The following is a 14,859-nucleotide window of genomic DNA, read 5'->3' on the forward strand; positions in this document are numbered from 1 at the left end:
TAAACCTTGAATTCATTGTATGTACATTAAGTCAGTTTTGAGGAAACCATCTATCAAATGAATAATTGTAAATGTACACACTCATCTTCTCTGAAAGCTACCCATCATGCTTTACTTTCTTTCAACCTTGTTTTCTTGTTATTTCAAGCTCCATATTTATTGTTTGTGTGCATAAATTTAATTCTCGCCCACCTCTTTTCCCAAAGAAAATGTCTATTTATTTTTTTTCCCCCTAATAGCTGAATGAGACCATGGAATTCCCTCTAGTTATTCTCATTGCATTTAGAACTGGTTGGAAAACCTAGTCGTCAAAATAGCATTCTTCACAACAGCTGAAGTCAGTCAGTGTGTCAAAATCACGCAAGTTAGAGAAAGCATGCCAGCAGCAAATGGCAGGAGACAGAGAGGGAAGGAGAGAGGGCGGGGTAAGGGGAGGGAGGGGTGAGATAAGCACTCGGGGGGGTCCCAGTATGTAAATAATTCAAGAAGAGACTCCGAGCACTTGCAGCACTGAAGTTTCCCTGTCAGCTCAGCTCTGCAGAGATAGAGAGGGATTTGGAAAGCATACGAAAATAAGAGAGAGAGAGAGAGAGAGAGAGAGAGAGCGCAAAGGTGCACACAGAATATGACATCAGAAGGAAAGACAGAGAACAACAGAGGGAAGGAGTGGAAGGCTATGAGGGAAATTATAGAGGAAGACATGGAGGAGCGGCGGAAGTTTAAGAGAAGAGCAAAAATAACAGCAGGAAAGATTGTAAATCTTTGAGTTGATGATGATTAAAATATATTTTTATCTAAAAAAAACAGCTAATGCAGTTTATATATATGTATATATGTATATATATATATATATATATATATAAATATGTGTGTGTGTGTGTGTGTGTATATATATATATATATATATATATCATATAAAACTCTATTATTGTTAATGTATTATTATTATTTGCTATATGTGAATAATATTAAACATATTAAAATATTGATATTTCAATATTTATGTGTGTAAATATATAAATAAATAAAAATATCATATAAAATATATATATATATATATGCATGCGGCTACACTATAGTTCATTTATGTGAGGATAGCAAAATAAACTGACATATTATACCCAAAAATTCTTCATACAGTGGACTACTAGTAAAATTTATAAAAATTTGGAACCAAAAATTATTCAGACACTTTGACCTGACCATGTTTTGCTTAAGTGTTATCTGACATAATTACAATTAATTTTTTTTCTGACAGTTTAACTCTGAGATCTTGTCATATTTTATTACCATTTTTTTTAACTATAGTGAATAAACTGTATTAATGAATGAAATGTCCAAGGTGTCTGAATAAATTTTGGTTTGACTGTATATATAGTATTTTTTTCACAAAATAAAAATATAATAAAAACAATAAGCATAATAAATTTTTTATTAATATACAAATAAATTACTTGCCCGTGTATCGAAGATGCTTGTGGCCCAATGTGCCTAGCACAGAACCTGATGAGAATGACGAATATATTGTTATTATTGCTGTTGTTTTTTAAATGATGCACATGTCATTTTTACATTTGCTTTTCTTCTTCACACACTCTAAGTCAGAATATGGAAGACATTATATGCCAGGAAGCTTACCCTCAGCTCTGTGTGACTCACTGCTCATAAAGAGCATAGCTGCACACTATGGTGTGAATAGGACATGAATACCTACGTAACAGTCAACCAGTGAGTCACCAGTGACCAAGCTTTTGCTTTCCTGCATATTAATTCCACCTCCCTGCTCTCTCTTTCTTCTCTTTCTCTCTATTAATCCATTCTCCGTTCTCATCCCCTTTCTTCTAATGTTTCCACATCCTTCCTTCCCTTCTCCTCCCACTAGTATCTTTAGGGATGTAAGCCAAGGTCATCTATAGGGATCCCCCCAGAGAACATGCAGAAATAGACATTTTGGCTAAAGGGCATAAGTGTATGTGTAATGGAAGACAGAGAGAGCCATAAACAGTGTGAGTGCATGAGACATGGAGAGAGCGAACTAGGAGACAGGGAGAGCTTGGGAGACCCCATCATCTCCCCGGAAGCGGCAGTTATTTCTGGAACGCTGAGCACTGAGTTTTGACACACAGCAACTGCAGAACCACTGGTTGAAAGGCCAGAAGTGACTGACAAGCAGACAAGAGCGGTTGTGATGTGGGGACGGTACTCAGTCATACGGTGATGTTACAGATGCTGACTGGTGGAGAGACGATACCCATCTCCTTGAAAAACTCACACCCAGCCACCCGCTCCCCTGGGGCAAAACAAATGAAGCATAAGTCTACATACAGAAAGAGCTTTACTTCCTGCTGTTGAGTAGGGTGAAGCTGCCTTACAACAGTTGTTGGGAGTAAAATGTGTGTGATATTTGAAGGTAAATAGTAGTGCCGCACAATCATAATTGATGATTATTAGTGTAATCACAGTTATTAATTTCAGTTATACTTCATAGGCTACATATCCAATACCATAGGTAAATCAAGTGTGAAATGTTTAAGGTTCTTCATGGAACCATGCCAATAAAGAACCTTCATTTTTGAGAGTGTAGGCTCAAACACAGAAGAAGAAAATAGGTTCCATATCTGTTAAAGTTATGAATAATGCATGCTTTTGGTATTCTATCATGTTCAACATGCAAAATATGTTTTACAATCACACACAAAAATGCTTAAGATCTACCTATACATTAATTTACGGCTCTCTCACAATAGACTCACCAGTGCATTCATTTGCACAACAGAAATGTCTGGGATTGCTTGCAATTCTCAACCACTTCATTATGACCACTTTGATGGAAGTAGACCTAAAAGGAATGATGTAATCAACACTTTTCACAAACTGTGGAAATTATAATTGTTATCTCAAATATTTTTGATTACTTTTGAAGTCATATTTCCTAGACAGAGAAAAATGTTTCGAATATTTTCACTGAATGTGCTGTCACTGAAAAGTGAAGCCCCCTCCGAAATGCACTTCGAGTCTTCAGGTGAGCCAAATGACCTTGTAAAGGAAATGGAAAGTATCCTGTGAAAAAAACACATTCTATGTAACCGGATGTAGTGAAGGGGAATTTGAGGTATGCTCGCCTCCCCCGCCCCTCCCCTTCGCCGTTTCTGTCATCTCGTCGCATCTTCTCTCGCGCACCGCGACTAGTCCTTCATCTACCTGGCTGCTCATAAAACCATTCCCTCACGCTCGCGGGGGGAACTACGCGTTCAGTAACCCAGAACCGCTAACGTAACGATGCCAGGTACCGAATAACGTCGAGAAGAAAGAAAATATAATTTTACCATTGCGCGCGTTCACCTCGACAAAGTCACGCTCCGATACGCACGACCACACGCGCCCACGGGAGAGAGCAGTTCACGCGCGGCAGATGCTTCCCAGTCCTCGCTGAGATGATGGCTCTGTGGACGCTCTTCTGCATCCTCGCCATTGTGAAAAGTAAGTTATGTGGTCAAAGCTAAGGAAGCGCTTCTCTAAGGCTTTTATTCGAGAAACTAGCCGTACATAATGTAGGTTTGCTGCGCGAGCGCATTCATGTAGGCTATATGATATTGCCATAGAAGAAGGGATGTATGGAAGAGAACCGTAGCTCTTTTGGAGATGGAGAGATGCTGCGCGATGGACTATGAATCTATACAAACAGTGTTGTAATATTTCATTTGTGACCTGAATTTTTAAGGTTATATTATGTCCATATTTTCTGGTCGTCCTGTGAGTTGCACACAGCGCGTGCTGTAGCGCATTAATATAGAATCACGGCGGCGGCATGTTGGGCTGTTTCTCATTGTGCGCAGAAGTGCTGAGCAGCGGTTATGACACTGTAAGCCTGAATGATAATACACATCATTATTGCAATGAGCCGCAACCGCCACAACTGCTGAAATGTGATTTTTAGAGTCTCTCTGGGGTCGCCTCTTGACGAAAGTAATATTTAATTTGTGTTTATCACTCAGCAATGCCTCGCAGGATTGGATAGTTGCAAAGCTGTTAAATTGATATCATGTAGCGAGGTTGCAGAAATGGCTTGAAGTGTGCGTGGAGAAACATAAGGCATGGGTCTTTAACCTCCTGATGCATGCATTATTAAATCACTACAGAAGTTTAATTTTACTTCAGAAGAAGAATATAATGATTCCCAACCAGATATTACACATCTGTCATCATGGATTTAGGGTTGAATTGTAAAGTAATTTAAGCAAATTTGTTGGTAAACAAAAAATATGCATATATGAATAACATAACACACTTTTACACATATCTCATGTGTCTTTAATATAAATCTGTAGATGTTGTTGCTCTATTTTTGCATGATGAAAAATATGACATCATTATTTTATTATTTTATAATAATCTCCTGAAAGGAAATTCCAATTGAAATGCTCAATGACTGATGTATTTTCCATTGTTGGAAGTAAACTAAAACAAATAGAAGACGTTACAAATAATGTCTGAAGAAAAGAAGATCCCATTCTATTCTTTTTTTTTTTTTTTTTACCTGGATCTCCTGGAAACAGAAACGGTTTTAGAGATATTTGGTGCTTTTACAGCCATGTTGGTTTTATGTGTCATAATAAATAAAAACACAATTATGAACAGGACAGTCGAATTTTTAAAAAAGGTTTAAAGTTAATGGTGAAGTAACTCTGAATGGATAAAATTACTTTTAACTGGTTTAGCGTAAAAAAGGAAAAAAAAGAAAAAGAGTAACAATTATCTCCCAAATTGATTCACTCTATTAAGTCAAATATCTATTTTAAAAGTCACCTGATGATCTTTAACCATCTTCTGTTTGTCTAACCTAATGTAGTCTGTTTGAGTTAGTCCTTTTAAATAATATATTTGATTTGAAACCAGATAATTTAGATGTTGCTACATTTTAGGTTACCTGTCAATTTGTTTATGATGCAATTGTTGCAGTTCTCCCGATAGAAACATATTGATTGAACATGAATTTTAATTGAACAAGCTTGGTATGAAAAAAATAAATAAATATGTATGCACACACACATTGTGGGCTAGTGAAAATTGACTTAGGTCCTCCTTTCTAAGTGTCAGACCCCAGAAGGCTAATTCAGTTAATTAACTCTGACTACAAGCAAATGAGTAAAAGAACGAGTGACCGTCAGATGTGTGGTGAAAGGGTTTGCTAGGGTCAGAAAGAGGGAGGGTCCTTGCTTCACCATCCTACATCCATCAATAGCCCACTTTTCCTGCATGTCTGAGCCCATGGTATAAGCATGTTAATATTCTCTTACACAGCAATACAAGGATAGATGAAGTACTACGTGTATTGGACTCACTAGGCATTCAATGCAGTTACCCACCCAGTCGTATTAGATAATCATTAACGGAAGAGGACTGAAAAGGTTGTTATGGTGATGAACAGACATGCATCCAGTGTGTGAATGATTAAGGTTATGTAATACACACATAAGGACTATAGCTGTGGTCTGTGGCCTGTTCTCTCATTAAGTGGTATTAAGTCAGAAGCGCTGACCTGTATTTAATGTTGAGCTTTTGTTCAGCTAAAATGCAACACTCTATACTTCTGACATAATCATTTGGGAAATAATCTCTTATAGCATATTAGTTGCAAAAAACGATACGGGTAAAAGCCACCATCATTACCATTTTCAGATATCCCGTGGGTGGGGATACAAAAATGCGGAAGTACAATCTGTAGTTTCCACAAAAGCCCTGGAGCTGTCAAAAGTCTTTTTGCTGACAAAAACTTGAATTTCTAGGTCCAGGTAAAACAGAGAATGAGTAATCATAGTTCATTACATATGAAAAAAAGATGTTCTGTCACGGGTGGCTGCTATAAAGAGCTCACGAAGAAGGAGAATTTAGGAATAACAGTCTACAGTCTACAATTAACAGTCTTTAATACACTATATTGCCAAAAGTTTTGGGATGCCATGAACTTTAATGACATCCCATTCTTAGGGTAGGGTTTAATATTCATATATATAGGGTTTAATGAATATTCATATTCATTAATATACCATTCTTCTAGAAACGCATTTGTGAGGTCAGGCAGTGATGTTGGTGAGAAGGCCTGGCTCGCAGTCTCTGCTCTAATTCATCACAAAGGTGTTCTATGGGGTTGAGGTCAGGACTCTGTGCAGGCCAGTCAAGTTCCTCCACACCAAACTCGCTCATCCATGTCTTTGTGGAACTTGTTTTGTGCGCTGGTGCACAGTCATGTTGGAACAGGAAGGGGCCATACCAAAACTGTTCCCACAAAGTTGTTGAAATTGTCCAAAATGTCTTGGTATGCTGAAGCATTAAGTGTTCCTTTCACTGGAACTAAGGGGCCAAGCCCAACCTCTGAAAAACAACCCCACACCATAATCCCCCTCCACCAATCTTTACACTTGGCACAATGCAGTCAGGCAAGTACCGTTCTCCTGGCAACCGCCAAATCCAGACTCATCCATCGGATTGCCAGACAAAGAAGCATGATTCGTCACTCCAGAGAACACGTCTCCACTTCTCTAGAGTCCAGTGTCGGCGTGCTTTACACCACTGCATCCAACGCTTTGCATTGCACTTGGTGAAGTAAGGCTTGGATGCAGCTGCTCGGCCATGGAAACCCATTCCATGAAGCTCTCTACACACTTCTTGAGCTGATCTGAAGGCCACACGAAGTTTGGAGGTCTGTAGCTATTGACTCTGCAGAAAGTTGGCAACTTCTTCGCACTGTGCGCCTTAGCTTGCGCTGATTCCAATCTATGATTTTATGTGGCCTACCACTTTGTGGCTAAGCTGCTGTTGTTCCCAATTGCTTCTACTTTGTTATGATACCACTAACAGTTGACCGTGGAATATTTAGTAGTGAGGAAATTTCACAGATGGACTTATTGCACAGGTGGCAACCTATCATGGCACCATGCTTGAATTCACTGAGCTCCTGAGAGCGACCCATTCTTTCACAAATGTTTGTAGAAGCAGTCTGCATGCTTGAGGTGCTTGATTTTATACACTTGTGGCCATGGAAGTGATTGGAACACCTGAATTCAATGATTTGGGGGTGGGGTGGCCCAATACTTTTGGCAATATAGTGTAAATCCATACAGGCAAACACATCCACATAACATAGACAACACCAGACCAAAGCCTTGTCCAAATACCCACACTTGCGGTCTTTGCACTTGACCACTTGTCTACTTACATGACATATTTCCTGTATTTGGCCCAAGTGTTCAAGTGGGCATGAAGACCGCAAGTGTGTGTAGAACTTTTGATTGCCCGATAGTCTTGCAAAAAATGCAAGCGTTTACAGCTTCTTTTTAAAAATTATTATTATCAGTACTCTGCATTTTAAAATACAGTTCTAAATGTCTGTTCTATGTAACTACACTCTAAAAAATGCTGGGTTAAAAACAACCCAAGTTGGGTTAAATATGGACAAACCCAGTAGGTTGGGTTAAAGGGCACCTATTATGCCCTCTTTCACAAAAAAATATCCCACAAAGTTGCCCCTATTTGGACGTGAGAAAAAACATGCCTTTTACTATATTACTATATTGCTGGTTAAAAAATATAAATCCAAAATTGGTTGAAAAAAATGGTTGGGTGAAAACAACCCAATCCCTGGGTTTGTCCATATTTAACCCAGCATTTTTAGAGTGTAACAGAAGACACAATATTAAAATTGTAGTGCTTCTTTGAGTGATAAAAGCAGTTGCAAATGTTGTACAAAATACAGATAGCCCACTCATATTTGCATCAATAAAATGCGCAACATTTCATATTTTACTACTAAATTATATGTATTATATAATTAATTTAACTTACAGTCGTATGTTTTCCTCGACATTTCGGGGCATGTGAGTTCCCGAACATAATGCATGATGGGATACACTTAGCCTCGAATACCTCTCCGAAGCGGTATTCAAGGCAGTGTGGGTTTAGTGTGCATTAAGGGTACTGCACCTGGGCATTTTTAAGACATGGGACAGTCTTGCACACATACTTCCTGTCACGTGCACAAGCTCTCAAGTGGCCAAGACCGCAAGTGTGGGTATTTGGACAAGGCACAAGGAACTGAACCAAACAGGAAGTATAAATACACAGGAACTAATGAGTTAATTAATTAGACAACAGGTGAATGGAATACATCAATCAAAGGAACAAATTGACACACACTGGGAAACTGGGTGAACTTAGAAATGACAAATGAACATAAATAAAATAAAATAAATTGATTATATTCAAAAATAGGAATTATATAAATATCTAGATAAATATACAAAACAATTAGCATATGAAGCATATTTTTATCATATGGCAAAATTCTTCTTTTCTTTCTTTTTTTTTTTACAGCAAGAAGTGCTATACAGGCACAGAAAGGCACAATATTCATAGACACCCACCCAGCCAAAATATATGGTGAATCAATATTCATTTCCTCTCACCTCATACATTCTCCCCACGCATTAACTGTAATTAATGTCAGCAACTCTGTCTTGGCTCTGCTTTGCTGAACGTCCTGCTGTTCGGCCTCTCTTTATCAAGGAGGAGCAGATTTGGCAGTGATTTGGACTAAATACAGCCTCAGCCTTGAGGGAGCTGTAAAAACAGACAAAGCCTGTTGTGGAGTGACTTATGGCCCACCTTTATCTACCAGCTGATCAATGGTGGAGACACAGAGGGTCAAGCCCTCTCCACCTCCTGCATTATAGCTCTGCTACAAACTAACACCCAGGAATCAGACTTTTAAACCACTACATAAGCCAAAGATGTGATGGATGGATGGATGGATGGATGGATAGATGGCACACTGACTTGTTGAGAGAAGAGATAATTGAAGAGACGTTGATGCTGGAAGCGGATGGTGGAACAGGAGGCAGACTTTGACATTGAATAGTCGAGCAAGAATCGGTAAACACCGTTTGATGTGGTGCTTCAAGAACGAGACAGATCGCAAACCTGCAGGCTTGCATACTAATCAAATTACATGTACGCAAACTTGCCCATGCGTGTATTACTGTCCTTCCCATTTGCAGACATGCATAAAGAGATGCATATTTTGAGGGGTCAATAAAGAGCACTGAGTGTAGGTGAGGATGGGAGGTTCACCTCCTGGTCTATTTTTAGCATTTATTATTCACACCTCAGTACACACACACTCCTCCTCACAGAGTCCGTGTCTCTCCCTTACTTTTGGTTAAACACACTGACTCTCAAAGGACTTTCAAGGACATTCTAGCTTCTTCTTTTAGTACACATCTACCGATCGCAAACTCCACCATGCCTCTGAGAGTGTTTATGCCCTTAAAATTTCTCCATCTAGCTAAAAAATGAAAATTCCATAATCATTTACTCCCCCTTCATGTCGTTCTAAACCTGTATGACTTTCTCTCTTAAGGCAGTTTTTGTTCATCGGCCGACTAAGTTTTCTCAGTGTGTTCCACGCCGTCGGCTGAAGTTGGTCCTCGTCTTACATGTCTTACATACTCAGAGCAATGTCTGTGAATGTATTGGCAGTTGCAAGTCTCTGTACTTGCTCTGCAGCAGCAGCGTAGCAGATCTATTCCGCCAAGACCAAATACTGTACATTAACATTGCCATATCCATTACCATGACAGTCTCTGTTACCATACCAATCTCTCGAGAGCTGTCATGACAGAACTGTTCTTACTGTATTTTTTGATCAAATAAATGCAGCCTTCGTACGCATAAGAGACTTCTTTCAAAAACATTAAAAACCTTACAGACCTCAAACTTTTGAACGGTAGTTTGTATTCAACACAAACCCACACACACCTTGTTTCTCTTGCATTTTCTTTCTCTTTTTTCCCCTCTTTTTTCTCTTCATTTTGCTGTTTCGTGTAGATTGTGGCTTATATGTGCATATAACATGCTTGCGTTGTGCTCTTGTCATCTGATCTGTATGTCGGTCTTGCTGGCTCAACACTTCAGCACATCTAGATAAGGCAGTGATCTGGCACTCTGGTGGTCTGCTCTCATATCTCTGATCCACTGACCGTTTCAGCAGCCAACAAATGATACTGAGGTTTTCCAATTTCACACAGATATCCAATGAGTATGTCTGGCATGCTAATCTTCTGCAGCAGTTTGGAATATCTATCATAAAAGCTTATGAACTACTCCATAGACAGAGAGAGAGAAGATGTTGCATTTTAAAACTGGCTTATGATAACTATGCATATGGCACCATATTAATGTATTTACATACTTTGTTAAGATTGCAAAGCCTTTAAAATAAAAGTACACTTTTTATGCATACGCGAGGGTCAGCATACAGTGTGCGTGATGTGAATTTTGTCATCAGAAGAGTACGCGGGTACTGTATGCGCACCGCCGGATTTTTGTAACCACACGTACTTGTGCGCGCAGGTCGCACATGCGCATTTAATTTTTTTGCAGCATTTAGTTTATCCACAATGTGGCAACCATACCCTGGGGCCGTCGATTCACAAGTTAGTCAAAGAAAAATTGCATAAACAGAACAGACCAGAACGCATGCAAGCTACATTGATGATGGAGGCCTATACAGATGAGAGGTTGTGCGAAGAGGTTAGAAAGTACCCTCATTTGTACAATAAAAAAATGCAAAGATGTTTACATAGGTTGTAACTCGCGGCGAGAGATTGCTGTGCATGCGTCGAACGCCTGTGTATGCATACGAGTCAAATGAAGTATACTTTGCAAGGCTGTGCATTCGACTGTGCGCGTACATTAGCGTAAACGAAGTATCTTTAGCATCATACAGTTCTGTAATTGTGCATTACATTTAGCTTTTGTTAATCTAATAATGAGTTTTTGTTTTACACATATTTTCATTTTTTTTATTTTCATGATTTAGAAAGTAAATATTAATTGCCAAGAGAGGTAAAAAGCATGACTTAGCAAAGACCTTATGAATATTCATAACATTACCATATTTATTCCGTGTTGACCTTTTGTCCTTATATTTTGTCATCAGGCAAAACACATGCTCAGATTATTTGCAGAGAAAGCTGGAATATAATGTTCTTGAATCTGAGATTGAATCTGGAGGACAAAGAGAGAAAGAAAGTAAGAAATGTGGAGAGAGAAAAAAAGAGGATTTTTAATTTTTTTTTTGTAGCTTTGTTGGATCATGTGACAACAATAGAGCTTTATAGTGTATTTTATGAGGAACAACTTAGACCACAGAGTTATAGATAAAATATGAGATCTTATATACTGCAAATCTGAAATAAATGCACTGTTCAGTGTAATAAAAGTAAAATTATGATTTGAGAAATACATTTTATACATTGAAATCTAATACATTTACATACAAAAAAAAATATAAAGATAAATAAAACTTACAGATACATGGCAGCATTTTTAAAGCAAAGTCTCTCATATATAAATAAATAAATAAATACGGAACTTTTACATTTATAAAATAAAGCATTATTTTGTGATTAACAACACTTTATAAAAATAACTACATTTCATTAAATTAATTTTTTTTACAAAACACTATGACTACAGGGCATGGATGGTCAGGTGTATTAATTTCTGATGAGCTGCCGTTTTTTAATCCAGATGTGCCCATGTGTTGCCAAGCCAATGTTCCTTTTCGATGAGCACAAACAAGCTCGGACAAGCCATTTCAAATCAGCCAGACATAAACCTGCCAACACGAGCTGGACTAATTGTAAACACTCAATTTTCAGAACCAGTTTATGTCTATGGAACTCATATTGTGATGGTGCAGAAGAAAGACAGACCCAGAAGAAGCAGACAATGTATGAAGGGAAGCATAACAATAAAACAGGTTCAGAGTGCTATCGATCCCTTTTCACAGCCCATTTAAAGAGGGCACTGTATACGTTCAAAGAAGAATAAGAGTGTTGTCGAACTGCTTAAAGGCTGATCTTGTGCTCCAAGTCTTTTCAGCCTTTGTAATATACTGTATGTGATCAAATTTTTAAGCACAAATGCTGTGATTACATCATTAAAGGAATCAACGTTTCATGCATCATTCAGCAATGCTACCGTAATGCAGTTTTATTGCACAGAATGAAAGAACAGTCTACGGATGTAATGATTGTTATGACATTATATGATATAAAATGACATTCTGAAATACCATTCTGTCTTTAAGGAGCAATTACTATTTCTGCTGCTAAAAGAAAAAAATGACACCAACACCATATTCTGAGAGGTAGAATTAGGGGACATATTGTCAGGCAGGATTATCCTGTAAAGAAGACAATGTCAGCCAAATAAGCTTATGAAGCCGACTCCCCTTGTGTCCTTGTGGAATGGATGCAGTATGTGTGATGCAATGCGATGTGCGGTAACACAATAGCTTTCTATGGCCAGCAATTTGTTTGGCCTGTCTTTGGACGCTTTCACCGTTATGAGTGTACTTTAGATGCTCAAATCAATACCATCAGCTCTAGGCATCCATCTAAAACACATCGTCCTATTCCTCCTGAATTGACTTCTCTCTTTCTTCTCTCCAAAGGCATGTCCTGCAGAAATGCTGTGAATAAATATTATAGCACAAATATGTATGTAATACCCTGAATGGAGTGCAGTGCACGCTTATTTTGTGCAGTGGATATTTACCCTAATTTATCAGCTATTCACAGCTGAATGTACACCTCATGCATATGAGCTTTTTGTATGATGGCATTGGAATATACTCTCTGACATCTAATGGTAGATGTCAGATGGTAAATGATCTCTTTAGATATTAGTAATATATGTCCATTTAATGTCATTCATTCATTAACATATATACACTGAACAAAATTATAAATGCAACACTTTTGTTTTTGCCCCCATTTTTTATGAGCTGAGCTCAAAGATCTAAGACTTTTTCTATGTACACAAAAGACCTCTTTCTCTCAAATAATGTTCACAAATCTGTCTAAGTCTGTGTTAGTAAGCACTTCTCCTTTGCCGAGATAATCCACCTCACAGGTGTGGCATATCAAGATGCTGATTAGACCGCATGATTATTGCACAGGTGTGCCTTAGGCTGGCCACAATAAAAGGCCACTCTAAAATGTGCAGTTTTATCACACAGCACAATGCCACAGATGTCACAAGTTTTGAGGGAGAGTGCAGTTGGCATGCTGACTGCAGGAATGTCCACCAGACCTGTTGCCCGTGAATTGAATGTTCATTTCTCTACCATAAGCCGTCTCCAAAGGTGTTTCAGAGAATTTGGCAGTACATCTAACTGGCCTCACAACCGCAGACCACGTGTAACCACACCAGCCCAGGACCTCCACATCCAGCATCTTCACCTCCAAGATCGTCTGAGACCAGCCACCCAGACAGCTGCTGCAACAATTGGTTTGCATAACCAAAAAATTTCTGCACAAACTGTCAGAAACTGTCTTAGGGAAGCTCATCTGCATGCTCGTTGTCCTCTTCGGTGTCTCGACCTGACTGCAGTTCGTCATCGTAACCAACTTGAGTGGCAAATGCTCACATTCAATGGCGTCTGGCACTTTGGAGAGGTGTTCTCTTCACGGATGAATCCCGGTTTTCACTGTACAGGGCAGATGGCAGACAGCGTGTATGGCGTCGTGTGCGTGAGCGGTTTGCTGATGTCAATGTTGTGGATCGAGTGGCCCATGGTGGCGGTGGGGTTATGGTATGGGCATGTACTGTATATGTTATGGACAACGAACATAAATGCACAGAGATACAGATCCTGAGGCCCATTGTTGTGCCATTCATCCACGACCATCACCTCATGTTGCAGCACGATAATGCATGGCACCATGTTGCTAGGATCTGTACACAATTCCTGGAAGCTGAAAACATCCAAGTTCTTGCATGGCCAGCATACTCACCGGACATGTCACCCATTGAGCATGTTTGTGATGAAGAGGAATGGACCAACATTCCACAGGCCACAATCAACAACCTGATCAACTCTATGCGAAGGAGATGTGTTGCACTGCGTGAGACAAATGGTGGTCACACCAGATACTGACTGGTTTTTGGATCCCCCAATACAGTAAAACTGCACATTTTAGAGTGGTCTTTTATTGTGGCCAGCCTAAGGCACACCTGTGCAATAATCATGCTGTCTAATCAGCATCTTGATATGCCACACCTGTGAGGTGGATGGATTATCTCGGCAAAGGAGAAGTGCTTACTAACACAGATTTAGACAGATTTGTGAACAATGTTTGAGAGAAATAGGTCTTTTGTGTACATAGAAAAAGTCTTAGATCTTTGAGTTCAGCTCATGAAAAATGGGGGCAAAAGTGTTGCGTGTGTGCATGTGTATGTGAACTAACCTACATAAATGTTAGTGGTTTGATAAGTCTGCCATTAAAGGGATAGTCCACCTTAAAATAAAAAAAAATCTATCATCATTTACTCACCACCATGTTGTTCCAAACCTGTATGATTTTCTTTTTTTGTGGAACACAAAAGAAAATATTTTGAAGAATGCTGGTAACCAAAAAGTTTCGTTCCCATTGACCATTGTATTTTTTGTCCATATAATGGAAGTCAACGGGAACCGAAACTGTTTGGTTACATTCTTCAAAATATCTTTTGTGTTCTGCAGAACAGGTTTGGAATGACATGAGGGTGATTTTAGGTGGACTATCTCTTTAATGAATTATTAAATATTGATCCACTTATGTTTAGGTGAGAAAGAATGTAGAAAAATTGTGATCATTTCATTTTGTTAGGAATTTCTAACAAAAGTGTCAAAATTCTTAAATTCGTCTCAAAAGTATTACATTATTGGTTAATGTTAACATGATTGACAGACCATAAGTGCATTGATGAAAGATAATGTAGTTGGTAGTTATCATTCAAAATGAATATAAT

The 14,859-nt window shown here is 38.7% G+C and overlaps 1 protein-coding gene across 1 annotated transcript in view; it reads left to right on the top strand.

The window, feature by feature from the left end:
- Positions 1-2,837: 2,837 nt before the first annotated feature.
- chrnb2 (cholinergic receptor, nicotinic, beta 2) overlaps positions 2,838-14,859 on the top strand; it is a 31,877-nt gene continuing 19,855 nt past the window's right edge. Inside the window, exon 1 of the mRNA XM_048153693.1 lies at positions 2,838-3,480. Within this exon, the coding sequence (XP_048009650.1) occupies positions 3,435-3,480 (46 nt within the window). The 5' untranslated portion in view covers positions 2,838-3,434. The remainder of the gene's footprint in view (positions 3,481-14,859) is intronic.

This window comes from Megalobrama amblycephala, linkage group LG13 (genome assembly GCF_018812025.1).
Source record: "Megalobrama amblycephala isolate DHTTF-2021 linkage group LG13, ASM1881202v1, whole genome shotgun sequence".
NCBI classification, from domain to species: domain Eukaryota; kingdom Metazoa; phylum Chordata; class Actinopteri; order Cypriniformes; family Xenocyprididae; genus Megalobrama; species Megalobrama amblycephala.